Genomic DNA, 16980 nt, shown 5'->3' with positions numbered 1-16980 from the left:
ATTTATTTATTTATTCAGTTGAGATATTATTAATAATAACAATGTACTTTTTCGATATTACAAATGTATGTCGCCCTATTCAAATAAGATAAATATTACGCTTTAAAAAAAAACCTAATGTAACCCTTTTATTTAAATCAGATTTGTCAATTAGGCTCTTTGAATTACTAATGATACTCATTACATTTAAATACAGCACAACGTATCCGAGTTTTGCTTCTAGTCAATAAAATCCTTTAATTATTCCTATACAGTCGCTATAGCAACTAAAGTTGAGTAGACGGATAATTAAAAATTAAAGTATCATAACGTACTCAAGGATATACTTTTGTTGTAATAAATCTTTCTTTCATTCTATGTAATAGTCGAATTGTTAGTAGAATCAATCACATTACGACATTGGTTACATTCTGTCAAATGATAAGGATGAATGAATGAGGATATATCCTCATTCATTAACAATATAAATACATTGTTAATCGTTACATCCACCGTTATCTACCCACCATTCGAATGTAACTCAACTAGATGGAAATGCAACATCCGTTCGTTACAGATCACTTGCTTGTAAGGCGATACGCTCCATGAGAACAATACTGTCTGAGCCATTATAATATTACTCTTTATGACGTTTCTCAATACAAAGGTTTGTCAACGAAAGATATCAAGCAAAACATTGTATAATTGCTTTTAAATATTTTTTCTTTAAATTTGAATTCGTTTGAATTTAGAATGTTTTTGTTACAAAAACTTTTAGGTCATAGTTTGTTTAATAATCTGAGTAAGACATTCCTTATTGTTTTTTTTATGATATAGGTTGGCGAACGAGCATATGGGCCACCTGATGATGTAAGCGGTCACCATCGCCCATAGACATTTACTACCCAGGCTAATTTTAGATGTTCTTATGATCTAAAAAATGTCTATGAATAATTGTTTATTCAACACTTTTGTTTTCAACATAAAATATTAGATAACCTAAGGAAGCGCAGAAAGAAACGCGTTTGTATGTGTGTCAGAAAACAATAAATCAATTAGGAGAGAAACAATTTACTAACCCATTAATATAAATATTCGACTATACTATATTTATACTCCGTTTAATTACAGTAATTTATGTCAAAGTTCGAAAGGTCACATTTAAATTTAACAAAACAATACAAATAAGTTAAACGTTTAAATATCAAATTGAAAATATATTTTTTTTAAAATCGTTGACATGCTGACAGTTCCCGACCGCATGTTACGTCACAGCGTTACATTAGCCTCTGCAGCAGACAGCTGATCCGTGTGATTTCGTTAGAATTATGACGTCACAAACATTGGGGCACGTATTGTAGTCACGAGTTATTTTGAAAATTTTTGGTACATTGCGTCGATTTTTAATATCGAAATTATTTAACAGAAACGTATAATTTTCGTCTTATATTTTTTTTATATACATATAATTTTTTTTTTATAATATTATGGATGAAATATATTGAAAATATATAACAGCGATGAAATTAATTTACAGAGCTAGGATGCAAGTATAATTTAAATTTACTTACTGTTTCTTCAGCGTGGATTTCGCTCTGTCTTACAGTAGGATTACCATTATAATAAAATTAACGCTCTATTTAAATCGGTTCATTTGCTTTTCAGATTAATAGTAAATAAATAATATATACACTTACATATTCATTAATAATTTGATAGTGGAATCACCAATTCGTATATATTTTGGGTAAATTACAGTCTGACATTCGCGATTGTAATGGACTCATCATTATTTTCTATTCAATGAGAATAAAAGAAAATAGTAAGATATTGTATTTTAAATTTCGAAACTTTAATTTTTTTTTTTCTTTCACAGATTAAATCGTTCAGAAGTTAGAGTGTATGTGATGGAGTTCAGTGACGTGTACGAATAACAAATATGTGGTCAAGATGAAGCTGTGGAAGAGCCTTAAGATATCGATAGGCAAAACTGACCCCAAGGGTTACCAGCAAGGCCTCCCGCAGTGGGGACAGGGCTATGAATTAGATGGTGAGTAAATGTCATTGTTGTTAAACTACTAAACGCCTATTAGGGATCTTATTCTAGGAATCTTTTAAATATATTATGTTACGGCCTTGTTATTTTAATCACTCAAACTGCCCAACACTTTATTTTTCACTGATACACTTTACTTTTCGAAGTTAGGATTTTAATTAGAATTAAAAATACTTACTGCTTTTATAATATAGGTATTTATTTGTGCGTGTCTAGCCATACGAATGTCCGACTTTAATTATAAGCTTAATTTCTAATAAACATAAAAACCATATTATTAATCAAATAAATATTTAATCAGAAACAATCAATTAAAATACTAAAACATTTGTGGGATACAGATTATGATTTATTAAAGTATTGTATATTTCTGCTTTATTAAACAATGTATCAAAATCTTAATATCTAAAGTCGGTAACAATTATAAGGCGCCAGTCCGTGTTTTTGGACGCTGAAGATAAGTTCGACCCTAAATTATAATTTTCTTAATTTTTAGTTCGATGCAACAAACAGAATTATCTTGCTCCAGTAAACACTACAACTTCGACGCAGCTTGACATTAAATACGTCTATAACTTTACAGCAGATAACAGATGATGCTCAGTAGTGTGTTCATATTTAAGATGAATATTTTAATATCTCAGATATAAAAAGTTTGTACATTGTGAAATTCTGAAGATCAAAACGACGGGATAATAATTCAATACATATATTTCACAAGAAAATTATTCAAGGAATCGATTTAAATGACCACCAGTTGAATTAAACTGTCATTAATTCAAATCGATTAATAAAAACTCGAAGTTGATTTATACGTTCGTCTCCATCAAATTTCATAATTATGTATGAGTCTCTTATTTTTAATCATCATTCAGCTTCTTTTCATGTATATCATAACATGAATTAAAATATGTATTTATTCAAATTCTTCACGTGAAGCAACAATTTGTTTTGCATAAAAGACGAGCTTTTATCTAAAAGCATTTCCTACACGCCAACCTCAAGACAAGTGCAAGAAGTAGAGCATTACCCATGCTATAAAGGAATAAAAACAGTTTTTTTAAGTACATTTTGGTACTTAAAAAAATTCTGAACACTTAAGAGAATAAACTTATTAAATTTAAAAATAGTAATAAATTGTGTTTTTTTTTTCTTTCAAATAGTTAGGTGGACTGGTGAGCCATCCGATGATGACTGGTCACCACATACGCCCCATAGATTTTCATACAAATTCTTCCCTCACAATTAAATTGAAATTGTAATTGTATTGTATTGAAATTGGATGATAATACTTTTAAAGGCATTTTTATAATAATATTTTTTAAGCTATTTATTTAACTGCTATTTATTTAAATGCAAAAAAATAACAAAAATTAGGTCATACAATTGAATTTTAAGACAGGACATGAGTAGGACTACTCAACCAATTGAGCTATAATTTTGGTACTTGTGATAAAATTCTAGTACAGTTTTTGTAAATGGAATAAATTAAAGTTTGTTTTAAAGACCGTTTTTATTTTTAACTAATTTATGCAGTCGCGTCGAGCGTGAGTATGGACGTTTTGTTAATTCTTTTTCACTATTTTAGCGTTGTCATATTATTCACGTTTTTTCTATACTAACTTTCTGAACTGGTTTGAACCCTCAATCTACTTTTGTTTCAAGTGTTCTAGTTCTGAAATTCACCTTTTAAATTAAAATGTTTAATGTTTGTTATTAGAATCTATAAGAGATCTTTTAAATATGTCTGTTTTCCATTTATTTCTATAATAAAAAAAAAAATATTTAAAAATAAATTTTATAAGAACTTTTAGCTATACTAATTAAATAATTATTATGATAGAAAAATGAGCCTTATATGATATAAAATCAAACTAAATAAGGGCAACAATTGTATGTACGGAGCTGTAGGTGTACCTGTATCACAGATCCCCAGGTCAACAGAATTAAATAAAATATTACCAAACTAATAATAAAATCATATTATAAAAAAATACCAAATTATTTTTTTTGAAACATTGAAATAACTAACATCAAACTACCAAAAACTTGCATATTGAAGACAAAAATAAAACTACTGAAATAAACCGTTATATGAAAAAGTTTGCGAAAGCAAAATTCTGCCATAATTCCAACGCCACATATATATTTGAAATTGCATCATATTATTAAAACTGCTCACATACTCCCATAACTCAACTACAATTATAATTAGGCTTGAACATATCATCTATTGAGTGATTTTATTGAACGCCATTAATCTATATAATAAGGAGATTAATTATTCACAGAAACTGAACTTACAGTTTCATAAAGTAAAATAAAAAAAAATTTACATCGTAAATTTATGTCACATAACAATATATAATAAAAAATGTAATCATTTATTGTTTTTCGTTTTATAATAAGCAATAGGTATGTTAAATATTAAGATGCAAAGATACAAAGTCACGGACGCATATTTCTGAGGAGAATAATAAGAATTGTTTCTAAAAATCTAGTAAAACGTCCTTGATTCTGCATCAAATATTATTCTTCCTTAAGAAAAACTACACAAGTTTGTGATGACAATTCATAAAAAGGCGACATCTTGACGTTGCACGTTTTTTCTTCAACCGCTCCACAGAATTCAATATTGTTCGAACCCACGAAACATTGTCTAAGATTGCAATGATTTGCCAATTTCGTTCAGGACTGCTTTCGAATATACCTCTTTATATTCTGAAAGCGAGCTGGCTGAATATAAATTTCAATTTTTAACAAGAAAATTCACGTCTGGCTTTTCCTTTAGTGTATGATTTTTGGAATAATTTAATTTGATTTAAGAATGCATAACAGTGACTTGATTTTTATTTTATTTTACCTTCAGTAACAGTACCTAACACTTTTTATTCGAAGGACACACCTCATAAAAAATCTGATCCTGCTGAGCTTCACCTTTGGACATCGTGTCAGAATTAAAAAAAATTATCTACTACAGCGCGATTTTAAAAGCATTTTTTGCCGCGTAAAACCACACTGTGAAACCAGCTTTCACTGGTGGTTTTTACTAACCGATACGACATGGAAGCCTCCAAGAAAAGAGCGTACTTATTTATTAAAGGCAGGGAAGGCTCCTGCAATCTCCCGGTACTGCAAATGTTCATGACCAGTGGTAAAAACTTATTTACACACTTATTTACAGTTTGTTACAGACACGAGTGAACTATACAAGAGATACTAAAGTACCTGAAAGAGATGAGCAGGATCAATCGTATTATTTATCTTAAATATGGAGTAACATTAAGTGGTGAGAACGCATGCTTCTTAACCGATGATTGCGGCTTCAAGCCCAGTGAAGCACCACTGAATTTTCATGTGCTTAATTTATGTTTACAATTCATCTCGTGTTCGGCGGTGAAGGAAAACATCCTGAGGAAACCTGTATGTGTCTAATTTCAACGAAATTCTGCCACATGTGTATCCACCAAACCGCATTGGAGCAGCGTGGTGGAATGTACTCCAAATCTTCTCCTCAAAAATGAGAGGAGGCCTTAGCCCAGCAGTGGGAAATTTACAGGCTGTTAAAGCCAAAAATGCTAAATTGTAAACTTCTTAATGGCTGGCTGTTAGTTTGAATATTTTCATATAACACAGATAAATATTAATGAAGTTGCAAGGTTTGACCCGAACATTATTCATATGTCTAGATAGACTGACAAAGTTGAGAAAGCGTCGAAAAAATTAGTGGACAATGGTTGACCTCTAAACACATGTATAAGTAAGTATGACGTTTGTCAAGTGTCAAGTGTAGCTGTCATGCATACCAAGATATATAATGTAATGTATATATAATGTTGGCTCGTTTGAATTTGTTCTTCTGTAGTCCGAGTCTATCTAGATATTATATAAATGATCCAAGGTTTTATAAAATAAAAAATAATAGGTAGATTTGGTAACATTTCCTACAGTATTAAATCGAGTGTCTTTCAAATTATGTAGTCTATAATTATACATTAAAAGGATTTTATTACGTTTAACGATTTATGTGCAACTCTAATTTTGGTATTAATATTTTGTGCTCAAAATTAAGCGCCAAATTGAGATATACAGATTTTTTGATAACATCACACAACTTTTTTCATTTACAATTAATCACCAAGTGTGTCACCAAATCAGCAGCTGCTAATGTCAATAGTTTTTGTACTAGATTTGCAAAGATTATGCGGCAGTTTAACAGACACATGAGCGATCCTGTAAGGATCCACTTTTTTATTAGATGTGCTAAACTTGAGACTCAGGACATTATACAAATATATTGGTACTGAGTAAAGGTATACATTTTAATAAAATATTCGAATGACCAATTGTGCTTAATGTTCTTTATTTTTTTAATTAGCTTAGCAAGCGAGCATAGTTGGAGAAAATCCTTGGATTCTTCAAGTATTTATGCGACATCGGGATAGTTAGGTTATTCGTTTTTAATAGTATCGATGTTGCATGGAAAGTAATCCTAAATAATCCTTTATTCGGAATACTAACTTAGACAGCGCTTTTCCTATACAAATTATCAGTTCAAGTAATAATATCAACGTACAATTAAAAAAGAACAGACGACAAGAGAGGAACAAAGGATGATTTATGTACCCCAACCTCTTTGGTAAAAAACTGCGGATGTCCTGAAAGGCATTTGTTGGGTTCATTGAATTAAATCGTCCGTTTTACTTATTCGAAAATTCGTTTTAAAAGGATAATGTTACGACTTCTACTGTTATTGTGCTAAGAGTAATGGTCTGGCTCAAATATATTTGATTTTACACGCAGTTACATAACAAATTTAACTGTTTACCGTTTCAGATTTGAAACGTTAAGTTAATAAAGGTTTTGTCAGAATTTCTGACGATTGTGTTAGTTTGATTTTTTTTTTTTTTGATAAATGCACGGTTTTAGTTATTATATGGAATTTAAGTTAATGAGTAAATTATATATTATTGGTAACTTTAAGAGTCGTTATAACGTACAATATGGTGGTTTTATATAAAATTTACTATTTTTTTCAAATGTATTTACAAAATGCAGATGAGCAATTGAACACCCGATTCAACGTTGATGGTGATTCCCTTTCTCATAATATTGATGTTAATACCACCAATAGGACCACCAATACCACCACCGCTAAATGAATCTAAATAAGAAATTATGTATAAACACAAAATATAAAATGGACAAAAACTAAAAAAGAAATCAACATAAAATCTGTTATCTCGAACGTAGTAATCAGATATTTTAAGCATCTTAGTTTTATTCTGTCTACTAGCAATTATTAAACCCGCGTTTTCTCCATTAAGCCTCGCTCTCAGCGAGTTGGGAAAAATAGCATCATTTCCATAAATCTTCGTAACCGCTTCCGCTTGAAAATGTTTATTTCAGTTAAAAAATTGCAAGGTTTTAAAATTTATATCGCTTTCGTCATACTTTGATGCATCGTATTATTTTACATTAAATATATAATTATTATATAACTAACGCGTATAAATAATTCATTTTTGGTTTTACACTGATAAATAAAAGATAAAGTACGTTGTAATGAGCATTAATATTGGTTGTTTTAAATTTGATTTGGTCATGATTCAGTGTTAATACATTCAACTACTAAAGTTAAGGTCAAAAATATTCCAACCCATGTTTTTTTACAGTTGAATTGAATTATTTAAAAGCCAAATACGCGAAGGACAAATATCAACACACTAGGTGTTGATAAGTCTGTGTAAGTGTGCTGCGTGGATTTTTTTCAAAACAAAAGATATCCTAAAAGGAAATTTGAAAAGTGAAATTTTAAAAAACAATCTTATCCACAGACTTCTATTATGTCCATAAAGATAGACAACACCAGACCAACCCATTCTGCTTTCAACAATTAACATTATTCATTTTCCCTTTTTTAGATATTTTTAGGTAAGAAGCTGTCCCTTTAAAAAATATGAAGCTAATTACACCAGCAGAAATAACTTGAACTGGAGAGAAGTAGGTAATCAGGTCTACAGCTAAAAGCTTTCAAATTAAGGTAGGAAACCTGCCGTAAAAAATAAGGCTTTATGCTCTTTGTTCTGTTACTTTAAATTTTGGTATCGTGTTACTAAAAGCTTTTAAATGGGATACGTTTTCTGTTGTCGAATGAAATAAAAAAAAAAGATGTAACATCGCTCAAGATATAAATGATTTAAGTCTGATAACTCTACGATAACTTATAAACACTTTCGTCGTTATGGAAATGAGCATTTATAATTAATCATGTTATAAGTAATAATTCAAGTATTGCATTAATAATTTATGTAACCGATCATCGGAAAGGAGTAACTTTTCAGTGGTTGCAGGGTTTGAAATTTTATTTCATTAAATAATTTCATTCAATCTATAAGTACTTGAACTAAATTTTATTAAGATGTACTAACAGATTAACTATTGCAATGACTAACCAATAAAATAGGGTACAAAAACCACAATGTATGTCTCAATATTATAGGCTAAGAATAGAATTTTCGAATGCGTATATTCTTAAAATATTTAATCCTTGAACTCGATTCCTTGAAACTCATTACTCTGAAGAAACTTGATATTATTATTTTGGAGATATATTTAATCTATAAGGTATCTTAATAGATATCATCACAAATAACAATTATTATCTTATTAAATAAAGTTACTGACTTACTGGGCAGAGGTCCTGCTTTAATCTTTCTTGCAAATAAAACATAGTTGAATTCTTAGTAAAATAATAACTCATATAAAGCCTTTAGTTCTGCACCTGATCTTTTTCCAGTCATGTTGGATTGTCTCGCATCGTATAATAAGAGGAAATAGAGGGTGCACCTGTGTCCGTACACACACTTATGTAAAATAATATTTCCAGTGTTTTTTTTTTGAGAGATTTCAACAGAGACGGAAAACATAAATTTCATTGAACATATATGTCACATCTAGGCGAGTATTGAAATGAAAGCGCGCCATCTAGCGGACGTTACCTACAACTAGCTACTAAGTCACATATCGCGTGATGTTGATTGTGTGCTCTGGCTGAGTCGTAGTGTTATCGTATATCGTTTCAATGCCAACTTGCTATAAGTGAACCAGCTTCAAGAGAACCCCATTAAACCTCCCATTGCACGAATACAAAATAAGTATGACGGCCTCTCTTCGACATCTGTATTTTATTATGGCATCCGTAGGAGGACGATCAATGTGGTAAATGGTCAGCACCAGCATCACCATCAGTTACAATGGCTTATTCACCCTTCACAGTGGAATACAAAAAACTAAGTATTGCTGCTTGGCGGTAGAATATATGACGGTTGAGGAGGAACGCAAAGCCTTACCACCAAGTAAAATATATAATAATAAAGTATAGAATCTTACACAATCACTCAAGCAATCGTATTTAATTTGAAATCGAAACTATGTAACTAATTAAATATTATTACGATCGTTAAATAACTGATGACGTTATTATTTTGCGTACTTTTGTATTTGGCCTTTGCATTGCTTACAGATAAAATTAGCAAATATTTCATTACACATCTGTACTTGTTTAATATATCAGATAATTTTCTCTCATTTCCAAAACATTTATATTTCATTATAAATATAATTATTATTGTATCGATAACATACACCGTGGATATATGATATACATACATATATGTTTCGAAGTAAGTGTCGTTTTAAATGATAATATAATCCCATTAAAATTATTGGTCTATTTAAGCAATGAGACAAAACACTTGTTTTGTCTCATTGCTTTAATACTACCACAATTGTTTGTTGGATTACCAGAATTTCATGCTCCTAATCATTCATAAAATTTAATATTCCTTAAAATATTACTGTCGAGTCTTTAATGAAATTGGAATGAGCATATTGGGTTTTAGAAAAACGCTTCCAGGAATAACGTAATAATATATCCGATTACTAAGTAGTTTCCACAATTATAATGAATAATTTCTATTACAATTCACTGATAATAATAAATTTAAATATTTTAAATGTACTTGTAAGTTATCGATAAAAACAATAAATTAAATAGTAATGTAATGTAAATAATAAAATTGATTACTTTAAAAGTACCTACTACAATACTTGGTGCTAGATCTTTATGTATGTATTCCATTCGGAGGCACCACTCTCTCACCACAGATTCTACCGACAAACAGCAATGATTAATATTATTATGTTCTGATCTAAAGGATCAGTGACCTTGTGTAATTACACAAGGCACAAGTCTCATAACATCTCAGTTTCGAAGTTTCGAATGGCAAAGGAATGGTTATATTTAACAACGTTAACGTCTAAGGGCGGTTCTTACTTAGGTGGCATATTCGCCAGTACACCTACCTATTTAATGTATAGAAAAAATCATTATTAATACAAACTCTACTTTATGGAGTCTAAAGAAATAAGTTAACTATAGAGATGAATGCTTCTTTGTAACATAACATAATATGATTGCTACATACATAAATAATAAACTAATATAGGGAGTCTTAGGTCAGTCAATTTAAACAACTATTTACTTTCTCTAACAATTATATATTACAACAATTTATGGTTGTTTCCTCGTTGAGCGCTTCGAACAGAATGCTTCCCGTTATGCAGCTGTCCTCAACTATGATCAAGTCCTCGCTGTGATTGGCGAACGCTTCTGATTGGCTATCGCAAATTTAGTCAAATTTACATCCAATAATCGAAATATTAATTGATCGTATAAAAACACAATGTTTTACATACTATACAAAATAAATAACAATTTTAACAAGTATATCTATTAAAACCTTACACTTCTGATTGGATATCGCAAATTAGTCAAATTAACATCCAATAATTGAAATATTAACACAATGTTTTACATAATAACAAAATACATAACAATTTAACAAGTATATCTATTAAAACCTTACACTAAATATCTGTAAACAATCAAAGTTATTTCTTTCATAGTACATACATGTATATTAAGTAACCTAGAAATTCATACAACATTCCGTCTGCTCAAATAGTATCGTTTAGACTAACTTACCGCTATTATTATCAACAAATTTTGGTAAAAAATCCTAGCCCGAAGGAAATTTCCGGTAAAGTGGGACATTAAAACTTCTTAGTGGTTTAGGAGAAAATTATCCTGAGATTGCCGCGAGTGAGGCTTGAGTGGGAAGTTTCTTGAAAGTTTTACGAAAATATAGCCGACTAAATTAAACCTGCATTCCGAAGATTGGAGGCTACTGGCGTGTGATATCGCAAAGCGCGAGATTGTCTTAATTAGGTCAAATTATGGTTTAAAAAAATATATCACTGCTAACATTTCTTTGGTGTGTTAAAAATAAACAAGCCATTACTGCCGAAGGCCTTTTTTATAAGGTTTCGTTCCCTCTTTAAGGTTTTCGAAAAGTAACGTACGTTTCAGAATGTATGTTTCAAGGATACTCGAATAAAATATATATGCTCTTTAACCTTCAATTACTTATTATTAACATAAAATTAACAAGTATAATCTAATTTGTATTTTTTTTTCTTATACACACACTAACACATCGTGTAAGTACGTCACTCACTCACATTAATGCACGCCGATAATTTAACGCGCTTTCGTAATTGAATAAATCTATAATATGATAGTAAGTAACTCTGTCTGTTACCTCCTCACGCTTAAACCGCTGTACCGATTTTATATGAAATGAAATTTGATGTGGAGACTATCTCCACATCAATTTCACCGGGGTAGGGTACTTTATTTAATTTACCCCTCGCGGGGGTAAAATTGGAGGTGATCGTTTGTACGCTATGCTTAAAGTTTTATAAATTTCACGGGTAAAAAACTTATTATATTTTTGAGAAAAGAAATAAAGTATTTTATCTTTTTATACCCATAGAAATGTTCGTTAAAATAAAACGTGTATTTTTGCTGTTCTATTCTTGGAGCTGTAAAATTCAGTCACGTTAGAGACATTAAGAATGAAAATTGAAATGACGCGTTGAAGATTTATAAAAGTCGTAAAAATGTCTTGTAAACTCTTTTGTGAGTTTTACGTTTGTTACTTCTTGAACACGTGTTTGCGTAAATATCCTGGTTATAATTATTAATTTTGTCGTTCTGTTTTGTTTTAGTTTTTTATATTCCCCAGGCATAAAAACAAAATAATGATTAAATTCAATTTTATTACTATAAATCTAGTTATTCAAGCGTTGAAAAAATATAATAAATAAGACATACATATAAAACTTAGTAAATAATAAAACAATATCATTAATAATTTACGTTAATCCCAAACTCACCTATTTAAATAAGTCCTTGCGATAACTTTTTACAGAATCAGTTAAGATATCTAGAGATGTTGTGTACCAGAGAAATTCTTGGAAACGCGACGTACAACATAAACACGTAAGCATAAAGAAACAAGGGATAGAAAGACTGTAAAAAACATAGAAAAAGTACTTTTATATTTTTTACTTCTAGCTTGCAAGACTTGTTTTTGCTTTTTCTTTACATCGATTAGAAATGTTAGCGTGAAAACTATTGTCGTGTCTTGGGGGTAAAACGGAAACGACGTATACCGCAACGGTAAGCGGCATGACGCCCTCTTTTGCTGATATGCGCCTTCCGAGACACCGCTCTCTACTCCCTTTGCGCGTATATATAATAATAAAAAAATATATAATATTTATTTCATTAACGAAAATATTTACTGGGCATTTCGCGATGAAACACATTTACTGCATATTTGGAAGTGTATTTGTAATAATATCAGAAGATATACAATTTTATTTTATTAAGCATCAAACAATAACCGCAACGAACAGAATCAAACAATTTTAAACAATGAATTAGACAAACTGTTTTCCAATTACAACTATACACAGCATTGTCATTATGTAACGCACCTCAACCAGAAATTAGAAAATATTACGTAGTAATATTCTACTACACGGTATTTAATTTAAGGGAAACCAACGCTTCACCTCTTAAATAAATTCGATTTTCAAAGAGGAATAAAATTGATACTTGATTTAAAGCACGTAAATGAAATATATTTAATCGTATTAATGAAACGTTACTTGACTTACAAGATACTAGAAGAATAAATGGAAACCACTTGAAATAAGCAATTATATATTTTGTCGATGAGAAATCTGGAAGCTGTGTAATATAAGACTGCCACTTGTAATATACAGTAATCAGTTCTAAGCATTTTTAAGCTGTGCTTTTTTATGCAGCACTGAAGCTTATGAGAAAAGGTAAATCAACAACATTTGACAGCAAATTGACGCGATATCATTGGTCGAGAGCTTGATTAATCAATGATGTTTATTATGAATTTGCGAAAAAATGGCGTTTTATTATAAAGAATGGGGTGTTAAATGCTGTTCTTTGAATTTCTAATTGAGTTGGCTCACTAATTATATATTATATGTTAGAAAATATTAGAAAAGTTATATTTGTAAATATCTCGTTTTTCTACCGAAAAAAAACAAGCCGGTATATTTTATAGACAAATCATAGTAACATTTTTTATGAAAAATACCGAAAATTAGGCCAATTATTATGTCTTTACAAATTAACTTTATTCGACAATTATATAAAATAAACCCTTATCGAAATAAGTATCATAGTGAATATTTTAAGCATCCATATTGTATACTGAGAACATCTTATCGTTTTTCAGTATTAACAAAGTTTTTAAGATAATATTACAAGGTATTTAAATATAATATAAGTAATCCAAGATATGACATTATAAATCAATTGATTCTACTAAATTATTTGATTGTGGATTACAAAAAGCTTGCTATTAAAGATCTTTGTATGTTAAGTGACGTCTTTACGTTGAACGATATGTTATTTTCCTTAACCATGTCACAATGCTCGGGAAAGGTTAAAGGTGAAATCAATTTCGAAACGAAGCGCCTATCCATGTAACTCTAAGAAAGGAATTAATAAGCGATACCTTAGACTAGCTTTCAAACAGGTTATTACTTCGATGATAAAGGAACCTTTGAGGCAAATTATTTAAAGGTTTAGCTTTGAAATGAAACGCTGAAGATATTGGACGGTCAAAATCAGGCCTTTGTGTATGATATAGCTGACAAATATACTAAGACTCTTAATATTACAATGCAATAAATTGTAGAATTTTTTACAACTTAACTCAAATATTTAACGGAATATAAAACTTCGACAAAAAATTAATGCTTATTTTTAACATCCTAGTATACAGTAACGACTTTACCCCATCATTCGTTTTATAATAAAATTATTGGTTATTGAAAGATTATTTTATAAAAATAAGAAAATTGATTGGTTATAATAATATCAAAAGAATCTATAGTATATGCATTAAGTGTTAGGTAGCGATCTAAAGTAGACAGCAGAGGGGAAGATGTTGGGCTAGAGAATATAGTGCTGTTAGCCGTCATGGCCTAGAAATCGGTCTTATCCTCGAGATGCGACAACAGCTATAATATAACATCAAATTTTAGAATCAAAATTTAATTTTAGTATTTTATATTTATAACATTGACATGAAGAAGATAAAATACAATTTTAATATATTTTCCAAATATTAATATCAATGTGTAATTAAAACAAATACGCTGAAAATTAGTTTGAATTTTTGGGAATAAAACACGAATTATTTAATGACTTACGATACTATATGTCAACGCAATAATACCGATCAAAAAGTAATTATTTTTACGATTATCTGTAACCTAATCTTAAACAAATTTCTTAAATTGTATTGTTTTCCCGATGATCCAATAAATGATTAAGACGATAATAGCATAAATTCAATTAAGCTTGAGAAATAATCTCGTATGACATTTCTTTGAAAACATATTATTTACTTCCCTAACAATAAGTAAATAGCAAGTAGAACATTTCGTTTTCAAGGAAACAATGGAATACTCTGTGAATTCGAGATTAAATCTGTTGCACATCTCTTCGTAAAATTTAAGTCACTTGAGATCCACATTCTAAAGACATTCACGCCTGTATGGCGTTTGTAGAATGTTCTAAATAATTTAATACATTTTTTCTTTATTTTGTTATCATTCTGTAAATTTGGATATTAGTTTTACCATTAACGATATAACGTTGTTTACAGTAATAAAGATTATTATCTCTCTGTTTTCACAACCTCTTTAATTCTAATAATAATTATGTTCATATTTATATCGGATGGGAGCCGAGATAGCCCAGTGGTTAGAATGCGTGCGTCTTAACCTATGATTGCGGGCTTAAACCCAGGCAAGTACCACTAAATTTTCATGTGCTTAATTTGTGTTTATAATTCATCTCGAGCTCGGCGGTGAAGGAAAACATCGTGAGGAAGCCTGCATGTGTCTAATTTCAACGAAATTCTGCCACACGTGTATCCACCAACCCGCATTATAGCAGCGTGGAAGAATATGCTCCAAACCTTCTCCTCAAAGCTAGAGGAGGCCTTAGCCCAGCAGTGGGAAATTTACAGGCTGCCAATGTATGTAATGTTATATTGGATCGGATTCATGTACTTAGTAGTTCAATTTTTACTATAAACAAAGCCTTGTCAAGGGAAACGTTTTATAGGCACGTAAAGTCACCAGCGCCTTCACATTGTATTTAATTAAAAGGAAAGCTGTGAGTTGTCCCTCACGTAAGGTATAAAACGACAACGCTGACTTTATGAGATTTTCTACGATGATTGAAAAATACAACAAGAGTATCCTAACGGTTTTTTTTACAGCAGTAAGGCAAGCGTGCTAATTTGCTACGGGTCAGCACTGCGTATCCTTTAAGTCTCTTATGATACCCTAAAAAGTGTATCACAGTACTAACAATGGTTGTTTTGTGAAATAATAATGATTTTCTATTGAAAAAATTGCAGTGTCTGTGGCAATTCTCAAGACTAGCTAGTTGCTCAGTAGATATAATTGTATACAAGTGTCTGCGACAAGATATGTGCTCGACAAGTCTCTTTTTCCTGACTACTGGGAATTTTACTTCGTTTCTGATTTTGTATTCGATTCTGTTGTCTTACAATAATGTCTCGAGCGCTCCGTCATCCTGCTTTTTTAATGTCATTGTGTAATACTTTTGACAGCATTTCATTTCATACAAAAAAAATATTTGCATATAATAATTGGAATCAACTATGTCAGAATGTATCAAGTCATTAAAAAACGACTGGCGTGTTCATTTCCAAAATAAAACTTTGTCCATAGAAAAAAGAAATAAAAAACGTGAAAATTAATTATGATATTATTATTTTAGTCGAAACAACTATCACGATTCAAAATGGAAGCTTCGTAATTACGGTTCCGTACACTGTTTTTATACCTTTCATACCACAGAAGTAATCTTAACAAAACACGTGTGAAAATTGATGATAGTATGACAGTCATAGTTACTCGTTATGTGTTTGTGATTTCGTACAAAGAAAAATTATAATGGCAGTAGTCAATTCAAACTCAATATTGGAATAGAATCCTAACTTTCTTCGAAGTCTTTCTCATTTGGCTTTTTTTTTATTTTTAATATTATGTCAAATAGGTTTGGACTGTGATTTAGAAACCTGGTTAATAATCCATTATGTAATCTTATATGATCTATCAATTTATTCTTATGCAATCAATAGTGTCAATTGAAAGTGAAGTGCGGGTACATATGAACATTCTGGAATAATTTTATCTATTTTGTTTTAGTAGTTTACTTCGGTAAGGCAAAACAAAAAAATACATCATCTCGATTGTTCGTATAAATTAAACAATATTTATACTTATTTAATTGATATTATCGGTATTTTAATGCTAAGCTTATTAAAAAGGTATTTCAACAAGATTGTAATTTTATATATATTTTTTCATTTAATGAATATGTGTGGATATATTGAGCGTCGTTTATTTTTTGAAAGTGGCCTTGGTTATATCATGGAAGTTAA

General features: G+C 30.1%; 1 protein-coding gene across 2 annotated transcripts in view; it reads left to right on the top strand.

The window, feature by feature from the left end:
* The window catches only part of LOC125063976 (glutamate receptor-interacting protein 1), a 308367-nt gene that overhangs the window by 100227 nt on the left and 191160 nt on the right, over nucleotides 1–16980 (top strand). For both annotated transcript variants that reach the window (XM_047670731.1, XM_047670730.1), the window contains exon 2: nucleotides 1856–2029. In XM_047670731.1, coding sequence (XP_047526687.1) covers nucleotides 1930–2029 — 100 coding nt within the window. In that variant the 5' untranslated portion in view covers nucleotides 1856–1929. The remainder of the gene's footprint in view (nucleotides 1–1855; nucleotides 2030–16980) is intronic.

The sequence above is a fragment of the Vanessa atalanta genome, chromosome 5, assembly GCF_905147765.1.
Source record: "Vanessa atalanta chromosome 5, ilVanAtal1.2, whole genome shotgun sequence".
Taxonomy (NCBI): Eukaryota; Metazoa; Arthropoda; class Insecta; order Lepidoptera; family Nymphalidae; genus Vanessa; species Vanessa atalanta.
The sequence above is the reverse complement of the archived record's forward strand: the minus strand, read 5'-3'. Positions and strand labels throughout refer to the sequence as shown.